Source organism: Carcharhinus amblyrhynchos, unplaced genomic scaffold, assembly GCF_965287045.1.
Source record: "Carcharhinus amblyrhynchos unplaced genomic scaffold, sCarAmb.v2.hapA chromosome_206, whole genome shotgun sequence".
NCBI classification, from domain to species: domain Eukaryota; kingdom Metazoa; phylum Chordata; class Chondrichthyes; order Carcharhiniformes; family Carcharhinidae; genus Carcharhinus; species Carcharhinus amblyrhynchos.
The window spans coordinates 81,275-99,744 of record NW_027649946.1 but is presented as its reverse complement, the minus strand read 5'-3'; the positions used below and the strand labels follow the sequence as shown (position 1 = coordinate 99,744).

The 18,470-nt window shown below is 55.0% G+C and overlaps 1 protein-coding gene across 2 annotated transcripts in view; it reads right to left on the bottom strand.

The window, feature by feature from the left end:
- Positions 1–18,470, bottom strand: part of LOC145338875 (sperm flagellar protein 2-like) — a 233,647-nt gene that overhangs the window by 164,837 nt on the left and 50,340 nt on the right. For both annotated transcript variants that reach the window (XM_080183275.1, XM_080183276.1), the window contains exons 11-12: positions 18,241–18,377; positions 17,423–17,550 (exon numbers count right to left, since the gene is read on the bottom strand). In XM_080183275.1, coding sequence (XP_080039401.1) covers positions 17,423–17,550; positions 18,241–18,377 — 265 coding nt within the window. The remainder of the gene's footprint in view (positions 1–17,422; positions 17,551–18,240; positions 18,378–18,470) is intronic.

The following is an 18,470-nucleotide window of genomic DNA, read 5'->3' as shown; positions in this document are numbered from 1 at the left end:
AGGTCTGTACACAGTGCGGAGTGTCTTCACCCCACTCTCAGTGCCAGCTCCTGTACACAGTGCGGAGTGTCTTCACCCCACTCTCAGTGCCAGCTCCTGTACACTGTGCGGAGTGTCTTCACCCCACTCTCAGTGCCAGGTCTGTACACAGTGCGGAGTGTCTTCACCCCACTCTCAGTGCCAGCTCCTGTACACAGTGCGGAGTGTCTTCACCCCACTCTCAGTGCCAGGTCTGTACACAGTGCGGAGTGTCTTCACCCTGCTCTCAGTGCCAGCTCCTGTACACAGTACGGAGTGTCTTCACCCCACTCTCAGTGCCAGCTCCTGTACACAGTGCGGAGTGTCTTCACCCCGCTCTCAGTGCCAGCTCCTGTACACAGTGCGGAGTGTCTTCACCCCACTCTCAGTGCCAGGTCTGTACACAGTGCGGAGTGTCTTCACCCCACTCTCAGTGCCAGGTCTGTACACAGTGCGGAGTGTCTTCACCCCACTCTCAGTGCCAGGTCTGTACACAGTGCGGAGTGTCTTCACCCCGCTCTCAGTGCCAGGTCTGTACACAGTGCGGAGTGTCTTCACCCCGCTCTCAGTGCCAGGTCTGTACACAGTGCGGAGTGTCTTCACCCCGCTCTCAGTGCCAGGTCTATACACAGTGCGGAGTGTCTTCACCCCGCTCTCAGTGCCAGGTCTGTACACAGTGCGGAGTGTCTTCACCCCACTCTCAGTGCCAGGTCTGTACACAGTGCGGAGTGTCTTCACCCCACTCTCAGTGCCAGCTCCTGTACACAGTGCGGAGATTCTTCACCCCACTCTCAGTGCCAGCTCCTGTACACAGTGCGGAGTGTCTTCACCCCACTCTCAGTGCCAGCTCCTGTACACAGTGCGGAGTGTCTTCACCCCACTCTCAGGGCCAGGTCTGTACACAGTGCGGAGTGTCTTCACCCCACTCTCAGTGCCAGGTCTGTACATAGTGCGGAGTGTCTTCACCCCACTCTCAGTGCCAGGTCTGTACACAGTGCGGAGTGTCTTCACCCCACTCTCAGTGCCAGCTCCTGTCCACAGTGTGGAGTGTCTTCACCCCACTCTCAGTGCCAGGTCTGTACACAGTGCGTAGTGTCTTCACCCCACTCTCAGTGCCAGCCCCTGTACACAGTGCGGAGTGTCTTCACCCCGCTCTCAGTGCCAGCTCCTGTACACAGTGCGGAGTGTCTTCACCCCACTCTCAGTGCCAGCTCCTGTACACAGTGCGGAGTGTCTTCACCCCACTCTCAGTGCCAGGTCTGTACACAGTGCGGAGTGTCTTCACCCCGCTCTCAGTGCCAGGTCTGTACACAGTGCGGAGTGTCTTCACCCCACTCTCAGTGCCAGGTCTGTACACAGTGCGGAGTGTCTTCACCCCACTCTCAGTGCCAGCTCCTGTACACAGTGCGGAGTGTCTTCACCCCACTCTCAGTGCCAGGTCTGTACACAGTGCGGAGTGTCTTCACCCCGCTCTCAGTGCCAGGTCTGTACACAGTGCGGAGTGTCTTCACCCCGCTCTCAGTGCCAGGTCTGTACACAGTGCGGAGTGTCTTCACCCCACTCTCAGTGCCAGCTCCTGTACACAGTGCGGAGTGTCTTCACCCCGCTCTCAATGCCAGGTCTGTACACAGTGCGGAGTGTCTTCACCCAACTCTCAGTGCCAGACCCTGTACACAGTGCGGAGTGTCTTCACCCCACTCTCAGTGCCAGGTCTGTACACAGTGCGGAGTGTCTTCACCCCACTCTCAGTGCCAGCCCCTGTACACAGTGCGGAGTGTCTTCACCCCACTGTCAGTGCCAGCTCCTGTACACAGTGCGGAGTGTCTTCACCCCGCTCTCAGTGCCAGGTCTGTACACAGTGCGGAGTGTCTTCACCCCACTCTCAGTGCCAGGTCTGTACACAGTGCGGAGTGTCTTCACCCCGCTCTCAGTGCCAGGTCTGTACACAGTGCGGAGTGTCTTCACCCCACTCTCAGTGCCAGGTCTGTACACAGTGCGGAGTGTCTTCACCCCACTCTCAGTGCCAGGTCTGTACACAGTGCGGAGTGTCCTCACCCCACTCTCAGTGCCAGGTCTGTACACAGTGCGGAGTGTCTTCACCCCACTCTCAGTGCCAGGTCTGTACACAGTGCGGAGTGTCTTCACCCCGCTCTCAGTGCCAGCCCCTGTACACAGTGCGGAGTGTCTTCACCCCGCTCTCAGTGCCAGCTCCTGTACACAGTGCGGAGTGTCTTCACCCCACTCTCACTGCCAGCTCCTGTACACAGTGCGGAGTGTCTTCACCCGCTCTCAGTGCCAGGTCTGTACACAGTGCGGAGTGTCTTCACCCCGCTCTCAGTGCCAGCCCCTGTACACAGTGCGGAGTGTCTTCACCCCACTCTCAGTGCCAGCTCCTGTACACAGTGCGGAGTGTCTTCACCCCACTCTCAGTGCCAGCTCCTGTACACAGTGCGGAGTGTCTTCACCCCACTCTCAGTGCCAGGTCTGTACACAGTGCGGAGTGTCTTCACCCCACTCTCAGTGCCAGTTCAGTACACAGTGCGGAGTGTCTTCACCCCACTCTCAGTGCCAGCTCCTGTACACAGTGCGGAGTGTTTTCACCCCACTCTCAGTGCCAGGTCTGTACACAGTGTGGAGTGTCTTCACCCCACTCTCAGTGCCAGGTCTGTACACAGTGCGGAGTGTCTTCACCCCACTCTCAGTGCCAGGTCTGTACACAGTGCGGAGTGTCTTCACCCCGCTCTCAGTGCCAGCCCCTGTACACAGTGCGAAGTGTCTTCACCCCACTCTCAGTGCCAGCTCCTGTACACAGTGCGGAGTGTCTTCACCCCACTCTCAGTGCCAGCTCCTGTACACAGTGCGGAGTGTCTTCACCCCGCTCTCAGTGCCAGCTCCTGTACACAGTGCGGAGTGTCTTCACCCCGCTCTCAGTGCCAGCCCCTGTACACAGTGCGGAGTGTCTTCACCCCACTCTCAGTGCCAGCTCCTGTACACAGTGCGGAGTGTCCTCACCCCACTCTCAATGCCAGGTCTGTACACAGCGCGGAGTGTCTTCACCCCGCTCTCAGTGCCAGGTCTGTACACAGTGCGGAGTGTCTTCACCCCACTCTCAGTGCCAGCTCCTGTACACAGTGCGGAGTGTCTTCACCCCACTCTCAGTGCCAGGTCTGTACACAGTGCGGAGTGTCTTCACCCCGCTCTCAGTGCCAGCCCCTGTACACAGTGCGGAGTGTCTTCACCCCACTCTCAGTGCCAAGTCTGTACACAGTGCGGAGTGTCTTCACCCCACTCTCAGTGCCAGGTCTGTACACAGTGCGGAGTGTCTTCACCCCACTCTCAGTGCCAGGTCTGTACACAGTGCGGAGTGTCTTCACCCCACTCTCAGTGCCAGCTCCTGTACACAGTGCGGAGAGTCTTCACCCCACTCTCAGTCCAGGTCTGTACACAGTGCGGAGTGTCTTCACCCCACTCTCAGTGCCAGGTCTGTACACAGTGCGGAGTGTCTTCACCCCACTCTCAGTGCCAGCCCCTGTACACAGTGCGGAGTGTCTTCACCCCACTGTCAGTGCCAGCTCCTGTACACAGTGCGGAGTGTCTTCACCCCGCTCTCAGTGCCAGGTCTGTACACAGTGCGGAGTGTCTTCACCCCACTCTCAGTGCCAGGTCTGTACACAGTGCGGAGTGTCTTCACCCCGCTCTCAGTGCCAGGTCTGTACACAGTGCGGAGTGTCTTCACCCCACTCTCAGTGCCAGGTCTGTACACAGTGCGGAGTGTCTTCACCCCACTCTCAGTGCCAGGTCTGTACACAGTGCGGAGTGTCCTCACCCCACTCTCAGTGCCAGGTCTGTACACAGTGCGGAGTGTCTTCACCCCACTCTCAGTGCCAGGTCTGTACACAGTGCGGAGTGTCTTCACCCCGCTCTCAGTGCCAGCCCCTGTACACAGTGCGGAGTGTCTTCACCCCGCTCTCAGTGCCAGCTCCTGTACACAGTGCGGAGTGTCTTCACCCCACTCTCACTGCCAGCTCCTGTACACAGTGCGGAGTGTCTTCACCCGCTCTCAGTGCCAGGTCTGTACACAGTGCGGAGTGTCTTCACCCCGCTCTCAGTGCCAGCCCCTGTACACAGTGCGGAGTGTCTTCACCCCACTCTCAGTGCCAGCTCCTGTACACAGTGCGGAGTGTCTTCACCCCACTCTCAGTGCCAGCTCCTGTACACAGTGCGGAGTGTCTTCACCCCACTCTCAGTGCCAGGTCTGTACACAGTGCGGAGTGTCTTCACCCCACTCTCAGTGCCAGTTCAGTACACAGTGCGGAGTGTCTTCACCCCACTCTCAGTGCCAGCTCCTGTACACAGTGCGGAGTGTTTTCACCCCACTCTCAGTGCCAGGTCTGTACACAGTGTGGAGTGTCTTCACCCCACTCTCAGTGCCAGGTCTGTACACAGTGCGGAGTGTCTTCACCCCACTCTCAGTGCCAGGTCTGTACACAGTGCGGAGTGTCTTCACCCCGCTCTCAGTGCCAGCCCCTGTACACAGTGCGAAGTGTCTTCACCCCACTCTCAGTGCCAGCTCCTGTACACAGTGCGGAGTGTCTTCACCCCACTCTCAGTGCCAGCTCCTGTACACAGTGCGGAGTGTCTTCACCCCGCTCTCAGTGCCAGCTCCTGTACACAGTGCGGAGTGTCTTCACCCCGCTCTCAGTGCCAGCCCCTGTACACAGTGCGGAGTGTCTTCACCCCACTCTCAGTGCCAGCTCCTGTACACAGTGCGGAGTGTCCTCACCCCACTCTCAATGCCAGGTCTGTACACAGCGCGGAGTGTCTTCACCCCGCTCTCAGTGCCAGGTCTGTACACAGTGCGGAGTGTCTTCACCCCACTCTCAGTGCCAGCTCCTGTACACAGTGCGGAGTGTCTTCACCCCACTCTCAGTGCCAGGTCTGTACACAGTGCGGAGTGTCTTCACCCCGCTCTCAGTGCCAGCCCCTGTACACAGTGCGGAGTGTCTTCACCCCACTCTCAGTGCCAAGTCTGTACACAGTGCGGAGTGTCTTCACCCCACTCTCAGTGCCAGGTCTGTACACAGTGCGGAGTGTCTTCACCCCACTCTCAGTGCCAGGTCTGTACACAGTGCGGAGTGTCTTCACCCCACTCTCAGTGCCAGCTCCTGTACACAGTGCGGAGAGTCTTCACCCCACTCTCAGTCCAGGTCTGTACACAGTGCGGAGTGTCTTCACCCCACTCTCAGTGCCAGGTCTGTACACAGTGCGGAGTGTCTTCACCCCACTCTCAGTGCCAGCTCCTGTACACAGTGCGGAGTGTCTTCACCCCGCTCTCAGTGCCAGGTCTGTACACAGTGCGGAGTGTCTTCACCCCACTCTCAGTACCAGGTCTGTACACAGTGCGGAGTGTCTTCACCCCACTCTCAGTGCCAGGTCTGTACACAGTGCGGAGTGTCTTCACCCCACTCTCAGTGCCAGGTCTGTACACAGTGTGGAGTGTCTTCACCCCACTCTCAGTGCCAGGTCTGTACACAGTGTGGAGTGTCTTCACCCCACTCTCAGTGCCAGCTCCTGTCCACAGTGTGGAGTGTCTTCACCCCACTCTCAGTGCCAGGTCTGTACACAGTGCGGAGTGTCTTCACCCCACTCTCAGTGCCAGCTCCTGTACACAGTGCGGAGTGTCTTCACCCCACTCTCAGTGCCAGGTGTGTACACAGTGCGGAGTGTCTTCACCCCACTCTCAGTGCCAGGTCTGTACACAGTGCGGAGTGTCTTCACCCCACTCTCAGTGCCAGCTCCTGTACATAGTGCGGAGTGTCTTCACCCCGCTCTCAGTGCCAGGTCTGTACACAGTGCGGAGTGTCCTCACCCCGCTCTCAGTGCCAGCTCCTGTACACAGTGCGGAGTGTCTTCACCCCACTCTCAGTGCCAGGTCTGTACACAGTGCGGAGTGTCTTCACCCCGCACTCAGTGCCAGCTCCTGTACACAGTGCGGAGTGTCTTCACCCCACTCTCAGTGCCAGCTCCTGTACACAGTGCGGAGTGTCTTCACCCCACTCTCAGTGCAAGGTCTGTACACAGTGCGGAGTGTCTTCACCCCGCTCTCAGTGCCAGCTCCTGCACACAGTGTGGAGTGTCTTCACCCCACTCTCAGTGCCAGGTCTGTACACAGTGCGGAGTGTCTTCACCCCACTCTCAGTGCCAGGTCTGTACACAGTGCGGAGTGTCTTCACCCCACTCTCAGTGCCAGGTCTGTACACAGTGCGGAGTGTCTTCACCCCACTCTCAGTGCCAGGTCGGTACACAGTGCGGAGTGTCTTCACCCCACTCTCAGTGCCAGGTCTGTACACAGTGCGGAGTGTCTTCACCCCGCTCTCACTGCCAGCCCCTGTACACAGTGCGGAGTGTCTTCACCCCGCTCTCAGTGACAGCTCCTGTACACAGTGCGGAGTGTCTTCACCCCACTCTCGGTGCCAGCTCCTGTACACAGTGCGGAGTGTCTTCACCCCGCTCTCAGTGCCAGGTCTGTACACAGTGCGGAGTGTCTTCACCCCGCTCTCAGTGCCAGCCCCTGTACACAGTGCGGAGTGTCTTCACCCCACTCTCAGTGCCAGCTCCTGTACACAGTGCGGAGTGTCTTCACCCCACTCTCAGTGCCAGCTCCTGTACACAGTGCGGAGTGTCTTCACCCCACTCTCAGTGCCAGCCCCTGTACACAGTGCGGAGTGTCTTCACCCCACTCTCAGTGCCAGGTCAGTACACAGTGCGGAGTGTCTTCACCCCACTCTCAGTGCCAGCTCCTGTACACAGTGCGGAGTGTCTTCACCCCACTCTCAGTGCCAGGTCTGTACACAGTGTGGAGTGTCTTCACCCCGCTCTCAGTGCCAGGTCTGTACACAGTGCGGAGTGTCTTCACCCCACTCTCAGTGCCAGCTCCTGTACACAGTGCGGAGTGTCTTCACCCCACTCTCAGTGCCAGCTCCTGTACACTGTGCGGAGTGTCTTCACCCCACTCTCAGTGCCAGGTCTGTACACAGTGCGGAGTGTCTTCACCCCACTCTCAGTGCCAGCTCCTGTACACAGTGCGGAGTGTCTTCACCCCACTCTCAGTGCCAGGTCTGTACACAGTGCGGAGTGTCTTCACCCTGCTCTCAGTGCCAGCTCCTGTACACAGTACGGAGTGTCTTCACCCCACTCTCAGTGCCAGCTCCTGTACACAGTGCGGAGTGTCTTCACCCCGCTCTCAGTGCCAGCTCCTGTACACAGTGCGGAGTGTCTTCACCCCACTCTCAGTGCCAGGTCTGTACACAGTGCGGAGTGTCTTCACCCCACTCTCAGTGCCAGGTCTGTACACAGTGCGGAGTGTCTTCACCCCACTCTCAGTGCCAGGTCTGTACACAGTGCGGAGTGTCTTCACCCCGCTCTCAGTGCCAGGTCTGTACACAGTGCGGAGTGTCTTCACCCCGCTCTCAGTGCCAGGTCTGTACACAGTGCGGAGTGTCTTCACCCCGCTCTCAGTGCCAGGTCTGTACACAGTGCGGAGTGTCTTCACCCCGCTCTCAGTGCCAGGTCTGTACACAGTGCGGAGTGTCTTCACCCCACTCTCAGTGCCAGGTCTGTACACAGTGCGGAGTGTCTTCACCCCACTCTCAGTGCCAGCTCCTGTACACAGTGCGGAGTGTCTTCACCCCACTCTCAGTGCCAGCTCCTGTACACAGTGCGGAGTGTCTTCACCCCACTCTCAGTGCCAGCTCCTGTACACAGTGCGGAGTGTCTTCACCCCACTCTCAGGGCCAGGTCTGTACACAGTGCGGAGTGTCTTCACCCCACTCTCAGTGCCAGGTCTGTACATAGTGCGGAGTGTCTTCACCCCACTCTCAGTGCCAGGTCTGTACACAGTGCGGAGTGTCTTCACCCCACTCTCAGTGCCAGCCCCTGTACACAGTGCGGAGTGTCTTCACCCCGCTCTCAGTGCCAGCTCCTGTACACAGTGCGGAGTGTCTTCACCCCACTCTCAGTGCCAGCTCCTGTACACAGTGCGGAGTGTCTTCACCCCACTCTCAGTGCCAGGTCTGTACACAGTGCGGAGTGTCTTCACCCCGCTCTCAGTGCCAGGTCTGTACACAGTGCGGAGTGTCTTCACCCCACTCTCAGTGCCAGGTCTGTACACAGTGCGGAGTGTCTTCACCCCACTCTCAGTGCCAGCTCCTGTACACAGTGCGGAGTGTCTTCACCCCGCTCTCAGTGCCAGCTCCTGTACACAGTGCGGAGTGTCTTCACCCCGCTCTCAGTGCCAGGTCTGTACACAGTGCGGAGTGTCTTCACCCCGCTCTCAGTGCCAGGTCTGTACACAGTGCGGAGTGTCTTCACCCCACTCTCAGTGCCAGCTCCTGTACACAGTGCGGAGTGTCTTCACCCCGCTCTCAATGCCAGGTCTGTACACAGTGCGGAGTGTCTTCACCCAACTCTCAGTGCCAGACCCTGTACACAGTGCGGAGTGTCTTCACCCCACTCTCAGTGCCAGGTCTGTACACAGTGCGGAGTGTCTTCACCCCACTCTCAGTGCCAGCCCCTGTACACAGTGCGGAGTGTCTTCACCCCACTGTCAGTGCCAGCTCCTGTACACAGTGCGGAGTGTCTTCACCCCGCTCTCAGTGCCAGGTCTGTACACAGTGCGGAGTGTCTTCACCCCACTCTCAGTGCCAGGTCTGTACACAGTGCGGAGTGTCTTCACCCCGCTCTCAGTGCCAGGTCTGTACACAGTGCGGAGTGTCTTCACCCCACTCTCAGTGCCAGGTCTGTACACAGTGCGGAGTGTCTTCACCCCACTCTCAGTGCCAGGTCTGTACACAGTGCGGAGTGTCCTCACCCCACTCTCAGTGCCAGGTCTGTACACAGTGCGGAGTGTCTTCACCCCACTCTCAGTGCCAGGTCTGTACACAGTGCGGAGTGTCTTCACCCTGCTCTCAGTGCCAGCCCCTGTACACAGTGCGGAGTGTCTTCACCCCGCTCTCAGTGCCAGCTCCTGTACACAGTGCGGAGTGTCTTCACCCCACTCTCAGTGCCAGCTCCTGTACACAGTGCGGAGTGTCTTCACCCGCTCTCAGTGCCAGGTCTGTACACAGTGCGGAGTGTCTTCACCCCGCTCTCAGTGACAGCCCCTGTACACAGTGCGGAGTGTCTTCACCCCACTCTCAGTGCCAGCTCCTGTATACAGTGCGGAGTGTCTTCACCCCACTCTCAGTGCCAGCTCCTGTACACAGTGCGGAGTGTCTTCACCCCACTCTCAGTGCCAGGTCTGTACACAGTGCGGAGTGTCTTCACCCCACTCTCAGTGCCAGTTCAGTACACAGTGCGGAGTGTCTTCACCCCACTCTCAGTGCCAGCTCCTGTACACAGTGCGGAGTGTTTTCACCCCACTCTCAGTGCCAGGTCTGTACACAGTGTGGAGTGTCTTCACCCCACTCTCAGTGCCAGGTCTGTACACAGTGCGGAGTGTCTTCACCCCACTCTCAGTGCCAGGTCTGTACACAGTGCGGAGTGTCTTCACCCCGCTCTCAGTGCCAGCCCCTGTACACAGTGCGAAGTGTCTTCACCCCACTCTCAGTGCCAGCTCCGGTACACAGTGCGGAGTGTCTTCACCCCACTCTCAGTGCCAGCTCCTGTACACAGTGCGGAGTGTCTTCACCCCGCTCTCAGTGCCAGCTCCTGTACACAGTGCGGAGTGTCTTCACCCCGCTCTCAGTGCCAGCCCCTGTACACAGTGCGGAGTGTCTTCACCCCACTCTCAGTGCCAGCTCCTGTACACAGTGCGGAGTGTCCTCACCCCACTCTCAATGCCAGGTCTGTACACAGCGCGGAGTGTCTTCACCCCGCTCTCAGTGCCAGGTCTGTACACAGTGCGGAGTGTCTTCACCCCACTCTCAGTGCCAGCTCCTGTACACAGTGCGGAGTGTCTTCACCCCACTCTCAGTGCCAGGTCTGTACACAGTGCGGAGTGTCTTCACCCCGCTCTCAGTGCCAGCCCCTGTACACAGTGCGGAGTGTCTTCACCCCACTCTCAGTGCCAAGTCTGTACACAGTGCGGAGTGTCTTCACCCCACTCTCAGTGCCAGGTCTGTACACAGTGCGGAGTGTCTTCACCCCACTCTCAGTGCCAGGTCTGTACACAGTGCGGAGTGTCTTCACCCCACTCTCAGTGCCAGCTCCTGTACACAGTGCGGAGAGTCTTCACCCCACTCTCAGTGCCAGCTCCTGTACACAGTGCGGAGTGTCTTCACCCCACTCTCAGTGCCAGCTCCTGTACACAGTGCGGAGTGTCTTCACCCCACTCTCAGTGCCAGCTCCTGTACACAGTGCGGAGTGTCTTCACCCCGCTCTCAGTGCCAGGTCTGTACACAGTGCGGAGTGTCTTCACCCCACTCTCAGTGCCAGGTCTGTACACAGTGTGGAGTGTCTTCACCCCACTCTCAGTGCCAGGTCTGTACACAGTGCGTAGTGTCTTCACCCCACTCTCAGTGCCAGCCCCTGTACACAGTGCGGAGTGTCTTCACCCCACTCTCAGTGCCAGCTCCTGTACACAGTGCGGAGTGTCTTCACCCCGCTCTCAGTGCCAGGTCTGTACACAGTGCGGAGTGTCTTCACCCCACTCTCAGTGCCAGGTCTGTACACAGTGCGGAGTGTCTTCACCCCGCTCTCAGTGCCAGGTCTGTACACAGTGCGGAGTGTCTTCACCCCACTCTCAGTGCCAGGTCTGTACACAGTGCGGAGTGTCTTCACCCCACTCTCAGTCCAGGTCTGTACACAGTGCGGAGTGTCTTCACCCCACTCTCAGTGCCAGTCTGTACACAGTGCGGAGTGTCTTCACCCCACTCTCAGTGCCAGCTCCTGTACACAGTGCGGAGTGTCTTCACCCCGCTCTCAGTGCCAGGTCTGTACACAGTGCGGAGTGTCTTCACCCCACTCTCAGTACCAGGTCTGTACACAGTGCGGAGTGTCTTCACCCCACTCTCAGTGCCAGGTCTGTACACAGTGCGGAGTGTCTTCACCCCACTCTCAGTGCCAGGTCTGTACACAGTGTGGAGTGTCTTCACCCCACTCTCAGTGCCAGGTCTGTACACAGTGTGGAGTGTCTTCACCCCACTCTCAGTGCCAGCTCCTGTCCACAGTGTGGAGTGTCTTCACCCCACTCTCAGTGCCAGGTCTGTACACAGTGCGGAGTGTCTTCACCCCGCTCTCAGTGCCAGGTCTGTACACAGTGCGGAGTGTCTTCACCCCGCGCTCAGTGCCAGGTCTGTACACAGTGCGGAGTGTCTTCACCCCACTCTCAGTGCCAGACCCTGTACACAGTGCGGAGTGTCTTCACCCCACTCTCAGTGCCAGCTCCTGTACACAGTGCGGAGTGTCTTCACCCCACTCTCAGTGCCAGGTCTGTACACAGTGCGGAGTGTCTTCACCCCACTCTCAGTGCCAGGTCTGTACACAGTGCGGAGTGTCTTCACCCCACTCTCAGTGCCAGCTCCTGTACACAGTGCGGAGTGTCTTCACCCCGCTCTCAGTGCCAGGTCCGTACACAGTGCGGAGTGTCTTCACCCCGCTCTCAGTGCCAGCTCCTGTACACAGTGCGGAGTGTCTTCACCCCACTCTCAGTGCCAGGTCTGTACACAGTGCGGAGTGTCTTCACCCCACTCTCAGTGCCAGGTCTGTACACAGTGCGGAGTGTCTTCACCCCACTCTCAGTGCCAGCCCCTGTACACAGTGCGGAGTGTCTTCACCCCGCTCTCAGTGCCAGCTCCTGTACACAGTGCGGAGTGTCTTCACCCCACTCTCAGTGCCAGCTCCTGTACACAGTGCGGAGTGTCTTCACCCCACTCTCAGTGCCAGGTCTGTACACAGTGCGGAGTGTCTTCACCCCACTCTCAGTGCCAGCTCCTGTACACAGTGCGGAGTGTCTTCACCCCGCTCTCAGTGCCAGGTCTGCACACAGTGCGGAGTGTCTTCACCCCACTCTCAGTGCCAGGTCTGTACACAGTGCGGAGTGTCTTCACCCCACTCTCAGTGCCAGCTCCTGTACATAGTGCGGAGTGTCTTCACCCCACTCTCAGTGCCAGGTCTGTACACAGTGCGGAGTGTCCTCACCCCGCTCTCAGTGCCAGCTCCTGTACACAGTGCGGAGTGTCTTCACCCCACTCTCAGTGCCAGGTCTGTACACAGTGCGGAGTGTCTTCACCCCGCACTCAGTGCCAGCTCCTGTACACAGTGCGGAGTGTCTTCACCCCACTCTCAGTGCCAGCTCCTGTACACAGTGCGGAGTGTCTTCACCCCACTCTCAGTGCCAGTTCTGTACACAGTGCGGAGTGTCTTCACCCCGCTCTCAGTGCCAGCTCCTGTACACAGTGTGGAGTGTCTTCACCCCACTCTCAGTGCCAGGTCTGTACACAGTGCGGAGTGTCTTCACCCGACTCTCAGTGCCAGGTCTGTACACAGTGCGGAGTGTCTTCACCCCACTCTCAGTGCCAGGTCTGTACACAGTTCGGAGTGTCCTCACCCCACTCTCAGTGCCAGGTCTGTACACAGTGCGGAGTGTCTTCACCCCACTCTCAGTGCCAGGTCTGTACACAGTGCGGAGTGTCTTCACCCCGCTCTCAGTGCCAGCCCCTGTACACAGTGCGGAGTGTCTTCACCCCGCTCTCAGTGCCAGCTCCTGTACACAGTGCGGAGTGTCTTCACCCCACTCTCAGTGCCAGCTCCTTTACACAGTGCGGAGTGTCTTCACCCGCTCTCAGTGCCAGGTCTGTACACAGTGCGGAGTGTCTTCACCCCGCTCTCAGTGCCAGCCCCTGTACACAGTGCGGAGTGTCTTCACCCCACTCTCAGTGCCAGCTCCTGTACACAGTGCGGAGTGTCTTCACCCCACTCTCAGTGCCAGCTCCTGTACACAGTGCGGAGTGTCTTCACCCCACTCTCAGTGCCAGGTCTGTACACAGTGCGGAGTGTCTTCACCCCACTCTCAGTGCAAGTTCAGTACACAGTGCGGAGTGTCTTCACCCCGCTCTCAGTGCCAGCTCCTGTACACAGTGCGGAGTGTCTTCACCCCGCTCTCAGTGCCAGGTCTGTACACAGTGCGGAGTGTCTTCACCCCACTCTCAGTGCCAGCTCCTGTACACAGTGCGGAGTGTCTTCACCCCACTCTCAGTGCCAGGTCTGTACACAGTGCGGAGTGTCTTCACCCCACTCTCAGTGCCAGGTCTGTACACAGTGCGGAGTGTCTTCACCCCACTCTCAGTGCCAGCTCCTGTACACAGTGCGGAGTGTCTTCACCCCACTCTCAGTGCCAGCTCCTGTACACAGTGCGGAATGTCTTCACCCCACTCTCAGTGCCAGCAACGGAGGAGGAGGCTGTGCAGCCCTCTGAGGCTGCTCCACCATCAAACATGATCATGGCTGATCTTTCTCTGGTCTCAGCTCCACTTTCCTACCTGCTCGCCATCACGCTTTATCCTGTTCTCTGTCAGAAACATACCCATCTCTTTCTTGAACCCATTGGTTGATTCTGTCTCCACTGCACCCTGGGGTAATGAGTTCCACAGATTCACAATCCTCTCCTCTTCACACTTTGGAACCTCCCTCCTCTCGCTCGATATCTGTGCCTTCTTGTTCCAGACTGTTCCACAGAGGGAACAGCTGTTCAAAGAACACCTTATCAATGCCCTTTAGAATTTTATATACCTCAATCAGATCCCCCCCCATCCTTCTGAACTCCAGCGAGTACAAGTTCAAGGTACTCAACTGCTCCTCGTACGACAGCACTTTCACCCCAGAATCAATCCGGTGAACCTCCTCTGAATTGTCTCCAATGCCACCACACCCTTCCTCAAAAACTGAACATAATACACCAGATGTGGCCTCACTAACACCCGATATAATTGCCTATCTTCAGGGACTAGTGTATGAGGATCTCAGAATGAACTGGTGACAATTTCGTATGTGACCAATGGTAATAAGCTGTAAGGGTCAGCTGACCCAGTAAACCATGGAACCAATGACAGAATGATGTGATGGTCAGCTGACCAGCTGACTCACTATAAATAAGAACCTGTTTCGAATTGTGGGGAGCTTGGTATGGCCCAGAGTGAGACTCCAAGTTTGGAGTAGTGAAGTTTCTTTATTAAATCCTTTCTTAGATTTATAAATTGGAGTAGGTTTTGTTGTATTTTCATTATCTGCATTTTGAAGAGTTCCTTCTAAAGAAACATTGGCAGCTGAGGAAAACCCCTCGTAACTTGGTGTTTGTTTTTGAAGAAGTGCTACAGCCATGGCAGAAGTTAGAAGTAAACCAATGGAATTGGGCTGTCCCTCTGTCTTTTCAGATGCTGAACCATATCAGCAATGGAAGGCAGAGGTGGAAATGTGGACCCTTGTCACCACCATACTGAAAAAAAAGCAAGGTACAGCATTAGCTTTGTCGCTTCCAAGTAGGAGCAAGCTAGACAGACCATGTGAGCCCACTCTTTGAGAGTAGTGGGACTTGGGCATGAATTCGGAGCATCTGAGCAAGATGCAGAAGTGCAGGAAGCACCTGTGCCTCATATGCACATACCCTGAGTTATTATGAGGATCAGTCAACAATGAATGAGAGGGAATCTGATTAACAAAGTACCAGTGAAACAAAGGATGAAGCTGCTGCTTCAAAGGTTCAGCTACCCAAAATAGGCACAGTGGTATCATACATACCCAAAGAGTCAAGTGGAGGGAGCCACTCTAATCAGGAAAGCAGGAAAGTACAAACACTGGCTCAACATCCAAGAGTGAGGGCAAAAAACCAAAGCTATTGATTGGGAAAATGGGGTGGACAGATGGAAGCAAAAAAAGCAAGGCCTATGACCTGAGGATGAGACAATAAGCATTCATGAACCCAGGAAAATGTGGCAAATCTGTGACTGAAATGGTATCAACAGGGGACAGCGATCTGAGAATAGCAGTGCTGACAGAAATAGACATGGCGGTAGAGGCTGAAACATAACGAGGAAGGCTAGGAATCAAACCAATTATAGGAATAGGAGGCCAACCAAAGGGAGCTGCACACTTAGGAGTTTGGGGTGTATACCGAGGTATCAGGTGAAGGGAAACCTGCTTTGTCCCATAGGTGGGTTTGCACAGAGAAAGTTTTGCAAGATGGAATGTATAAAGCTAAAACCAGATTAGTAGCCCGTGGGTATGGGGAACATTTGGATAGGAGGGACATTATGGTTGGTTTACCTGTTGCATGGAAAGTGACACTGAAATGTTTTTTGCTGTTCTAGCATCTAATAATTGGATGTGTAAATCAACTGATACCAAAGATGGCACAGTAGCACAGTGGTTAGCACTGCTGTTTCACAGCTCCAGGGACCTGGGTTTGATTCCTGGCTCAGGTCACTGTCTGTGTGGAGTTTGCACATTCTCCTCGTGTGTGCGTGGGTTTAAGAACGTAAGAACATAAGAAATAGGAGCAGGAGTAGGCCATCTAGCCCTTCGAGCCTGCCCCACCATTCAATAAGATCATGGCTGATCTGAAGTGGATCAGTTCCACATTCCCGCTTTCTCCCCATAACCCTTAATTCCCTTGTCTATCAGAAATCTGACGGGTTTCCTCTGGGTGCTCCAGTTTCCTCCCACAGTACAAAGATGTGTGGGTTAGGTTGATTGGCTGTGCTAAGATTGCCCCTTAGTGTCCTGCGATGCTTAAGTTAGGAGTTGGTGGATAAAATATGTAGGGATATGGGGGTAGGGCCTGGGTGGGATTGTGGTCAGTGCAGACTCGATAGGCCAAATGGCCCCTTTCTGTACTGTAGGGTTCTATGATTCAAAGCAGCATTTCTGCAGGCCAAACATTTCAGAGAAAAGTTTTTTTGAGACCATCCAAAGAAGCAGGTAATACACAGGGACATTTGTGGAAATTGAACAAATGTGTATCTGGGTTAAGTGATGCATCAAGCATCTGGTATTTCTCTGTACGATCTGTATTGCTGAAGATTGGCTGTATTCAGTTAAAAGCAGGTCCAGCAATGTTTTACTGGAAGGCTAAAGGAAAATTAGCTGGAATTTTTATAATGCATGTGGACGATTTCCTGTGGAGTGGCACAAAAGAATTTGAAAAAGGATAATTGAGCAGCTGAAAACAGAATTTAAAGTGGGCAGTCAAGCAGCTGGTGCTTTTCGATATCTTGGACTTGATATCCGACAAGTAACGATGAGTCAACAGGGATATCTAGACAGTATTGACCCCATTCCCAGAACCAGAGAGAGAGGTCAATGGAAAAAGAGGAAGAGGCCAGTAAAAAAGAAACAGTTGTTGAGGAGTATGATAGGACAGCTAAACTGACTGTGCACACAGACAAGACTAGAGGGGAGCTGAAATGTCCTGGAGCTCAGTAATATGCTGAAGCACGCCACAGCCAGAGAGATCTTACAGGCTAATAAAACTCTAAAAAAGTTAAAATTGGAGGAGTGTGTAATTAAATTCCCAGCAATAGGACAACCGGAAGATATGAAATTGGTTGTGTCTAGTGATGCTTCACATGCCAATCTACCAGATGGACATTCAAACAGTGCTGGATTCATAATATCCTTGATAGTAAGGAAGGAAAATGTTGTCGCTTGGCCTGGGAAGCAAGGAAAATAAAAAGGGTGGTCAAAAGTACATCGGCAGCTGAAACCCTAGCATTAGTGGAAGTGTTGGACATGGGGATATATTTGTCTGACACATTAACAGAACTATTTTTTGTAGGCACATCGGGTAAGGAAGTACCAATTTACTGTTATGTGGACAATCGGTCTTTATGGGACAATATTCACACAACAAAATGTGTAACAGGAAAACGACTAAGAATTGATTTGGCCAGCATTAAACAAATGCTGGAAAACAAGGAAGTTTCCAAACTTAACTGGGTTGGTGCAACCCTACAGCGGCAGGTATTGGAAAGTTATTAACAATACTGCAGCATTGTCTTAAATTATTGTGAAATATAAAACAAAGGGAACCTGTTAGAATGTAACCGGTGACAACTTTGTATTGGGTGTAATGTGACCAATGATAACAAGTTGTAAGGGTCAGCTGACCCAGTAAACCATGGAACCAATTACAGAATGATGTGATGGTCAGCTGAGTCAGTATAAATAAGAATCTGTTTGGAATTGTGGGGTGCTTGGAGTGACCCAGTGTGAGGTCCCAAGTTTGGAGTAATGAAGTTTCTTTATTAAATACTTTCTTAGATTTATAAGTTGGAGTAAGTTTTGTTATATTTTTATTGTCTGCATTTGAAGAGTTCCTTCTGGATAAGCAGAGGATTCCCAGGCTTGAGACACATTCCCCTCTCCCAGTGTATAGCCATTCAACATTCAATTGCCATGGCATTCTGCTCACCTGATGTTGTACAGGTAAGTGATGATGCGGTGTTTTTCTTCACGTTCCTCCTGCATCATACTGTGGATAGTATTGATATAAGTGTTCTCAATGTTGCTCCAATATGGAGCCAAGTACTCAGCAACCTCCTGAAACAGAGCACAGAGCCAGTGAGTGCAGGAGCTCCTTACTCTGTATCTAACCCCGTGCTGTACCTGTCCTGGGAGTGTTTGATGGGGACAGTGTAGAGGGAGCTTTACTCTGTATCTAACCCCGTGCTGTACCTGTCCTGGGAGTGTTTGATGGGGGGACAGTGTAGAGGGAGCTTTACTCTGTATCTAACCCCGTGCTGTACCTGTCCTGGGAGTGTTTGATGGGGGACAGTGTAGAGGTAGCTTTACTCTGTATCTAACCCTGTGCTGTACCTGTCCTGGGAGTGTTTGATGGGGGGACAGTGTAGAGGGAGCTTTACTCTGTATCTAACCCCGTGCTGTACCTGTCCTGGGAGTGTTTGATGGGGGGACAGTGTAGAGGGAGCTTTACTCTGTATCTAACCCCGTGCTGTACCTGTCCTGGGAGTGTTTGATGGGGACAGTGTAGAGGGAGCTTTACCGTGTATCTAACCCCGTGCTGTACCTGTCCTGGGAGTGTTTGATGGGGACAATATAGAGGGAGCTTTACTCTGTATCTAACCCCGTGCTGTACCTGTCCTGGGAGTGTTTGATGGGGACAGTGTAGAGGGAGCTTTACTCTGTATCTAACCCCGTGCTGTACCTGTCCTGGGAGTGTTTGATGGGGACACTGCAGGGGGGGGTGTTGCTCTGTACGAATCCTGTTACCTGCGGAAGCTTCTCATCCACGTAAATCCATTGATCTGATCCTGGTTTTGGCTGTGGAGGTCTCTGTGGTTCGGCTTCAGGGATTGGTTCTGGTGTGGGTTCCAATTTCCCTTTGGTTTTTTTGCCTTTTACAGATCCTGGAAGAGAGGAGAGTGTTATCTACTGAGCAAGTGTGAATGGGAAAGGCTGTGAGTTCCAGCCTGGTCACTGAAACCTCCCTCCCCATGTCT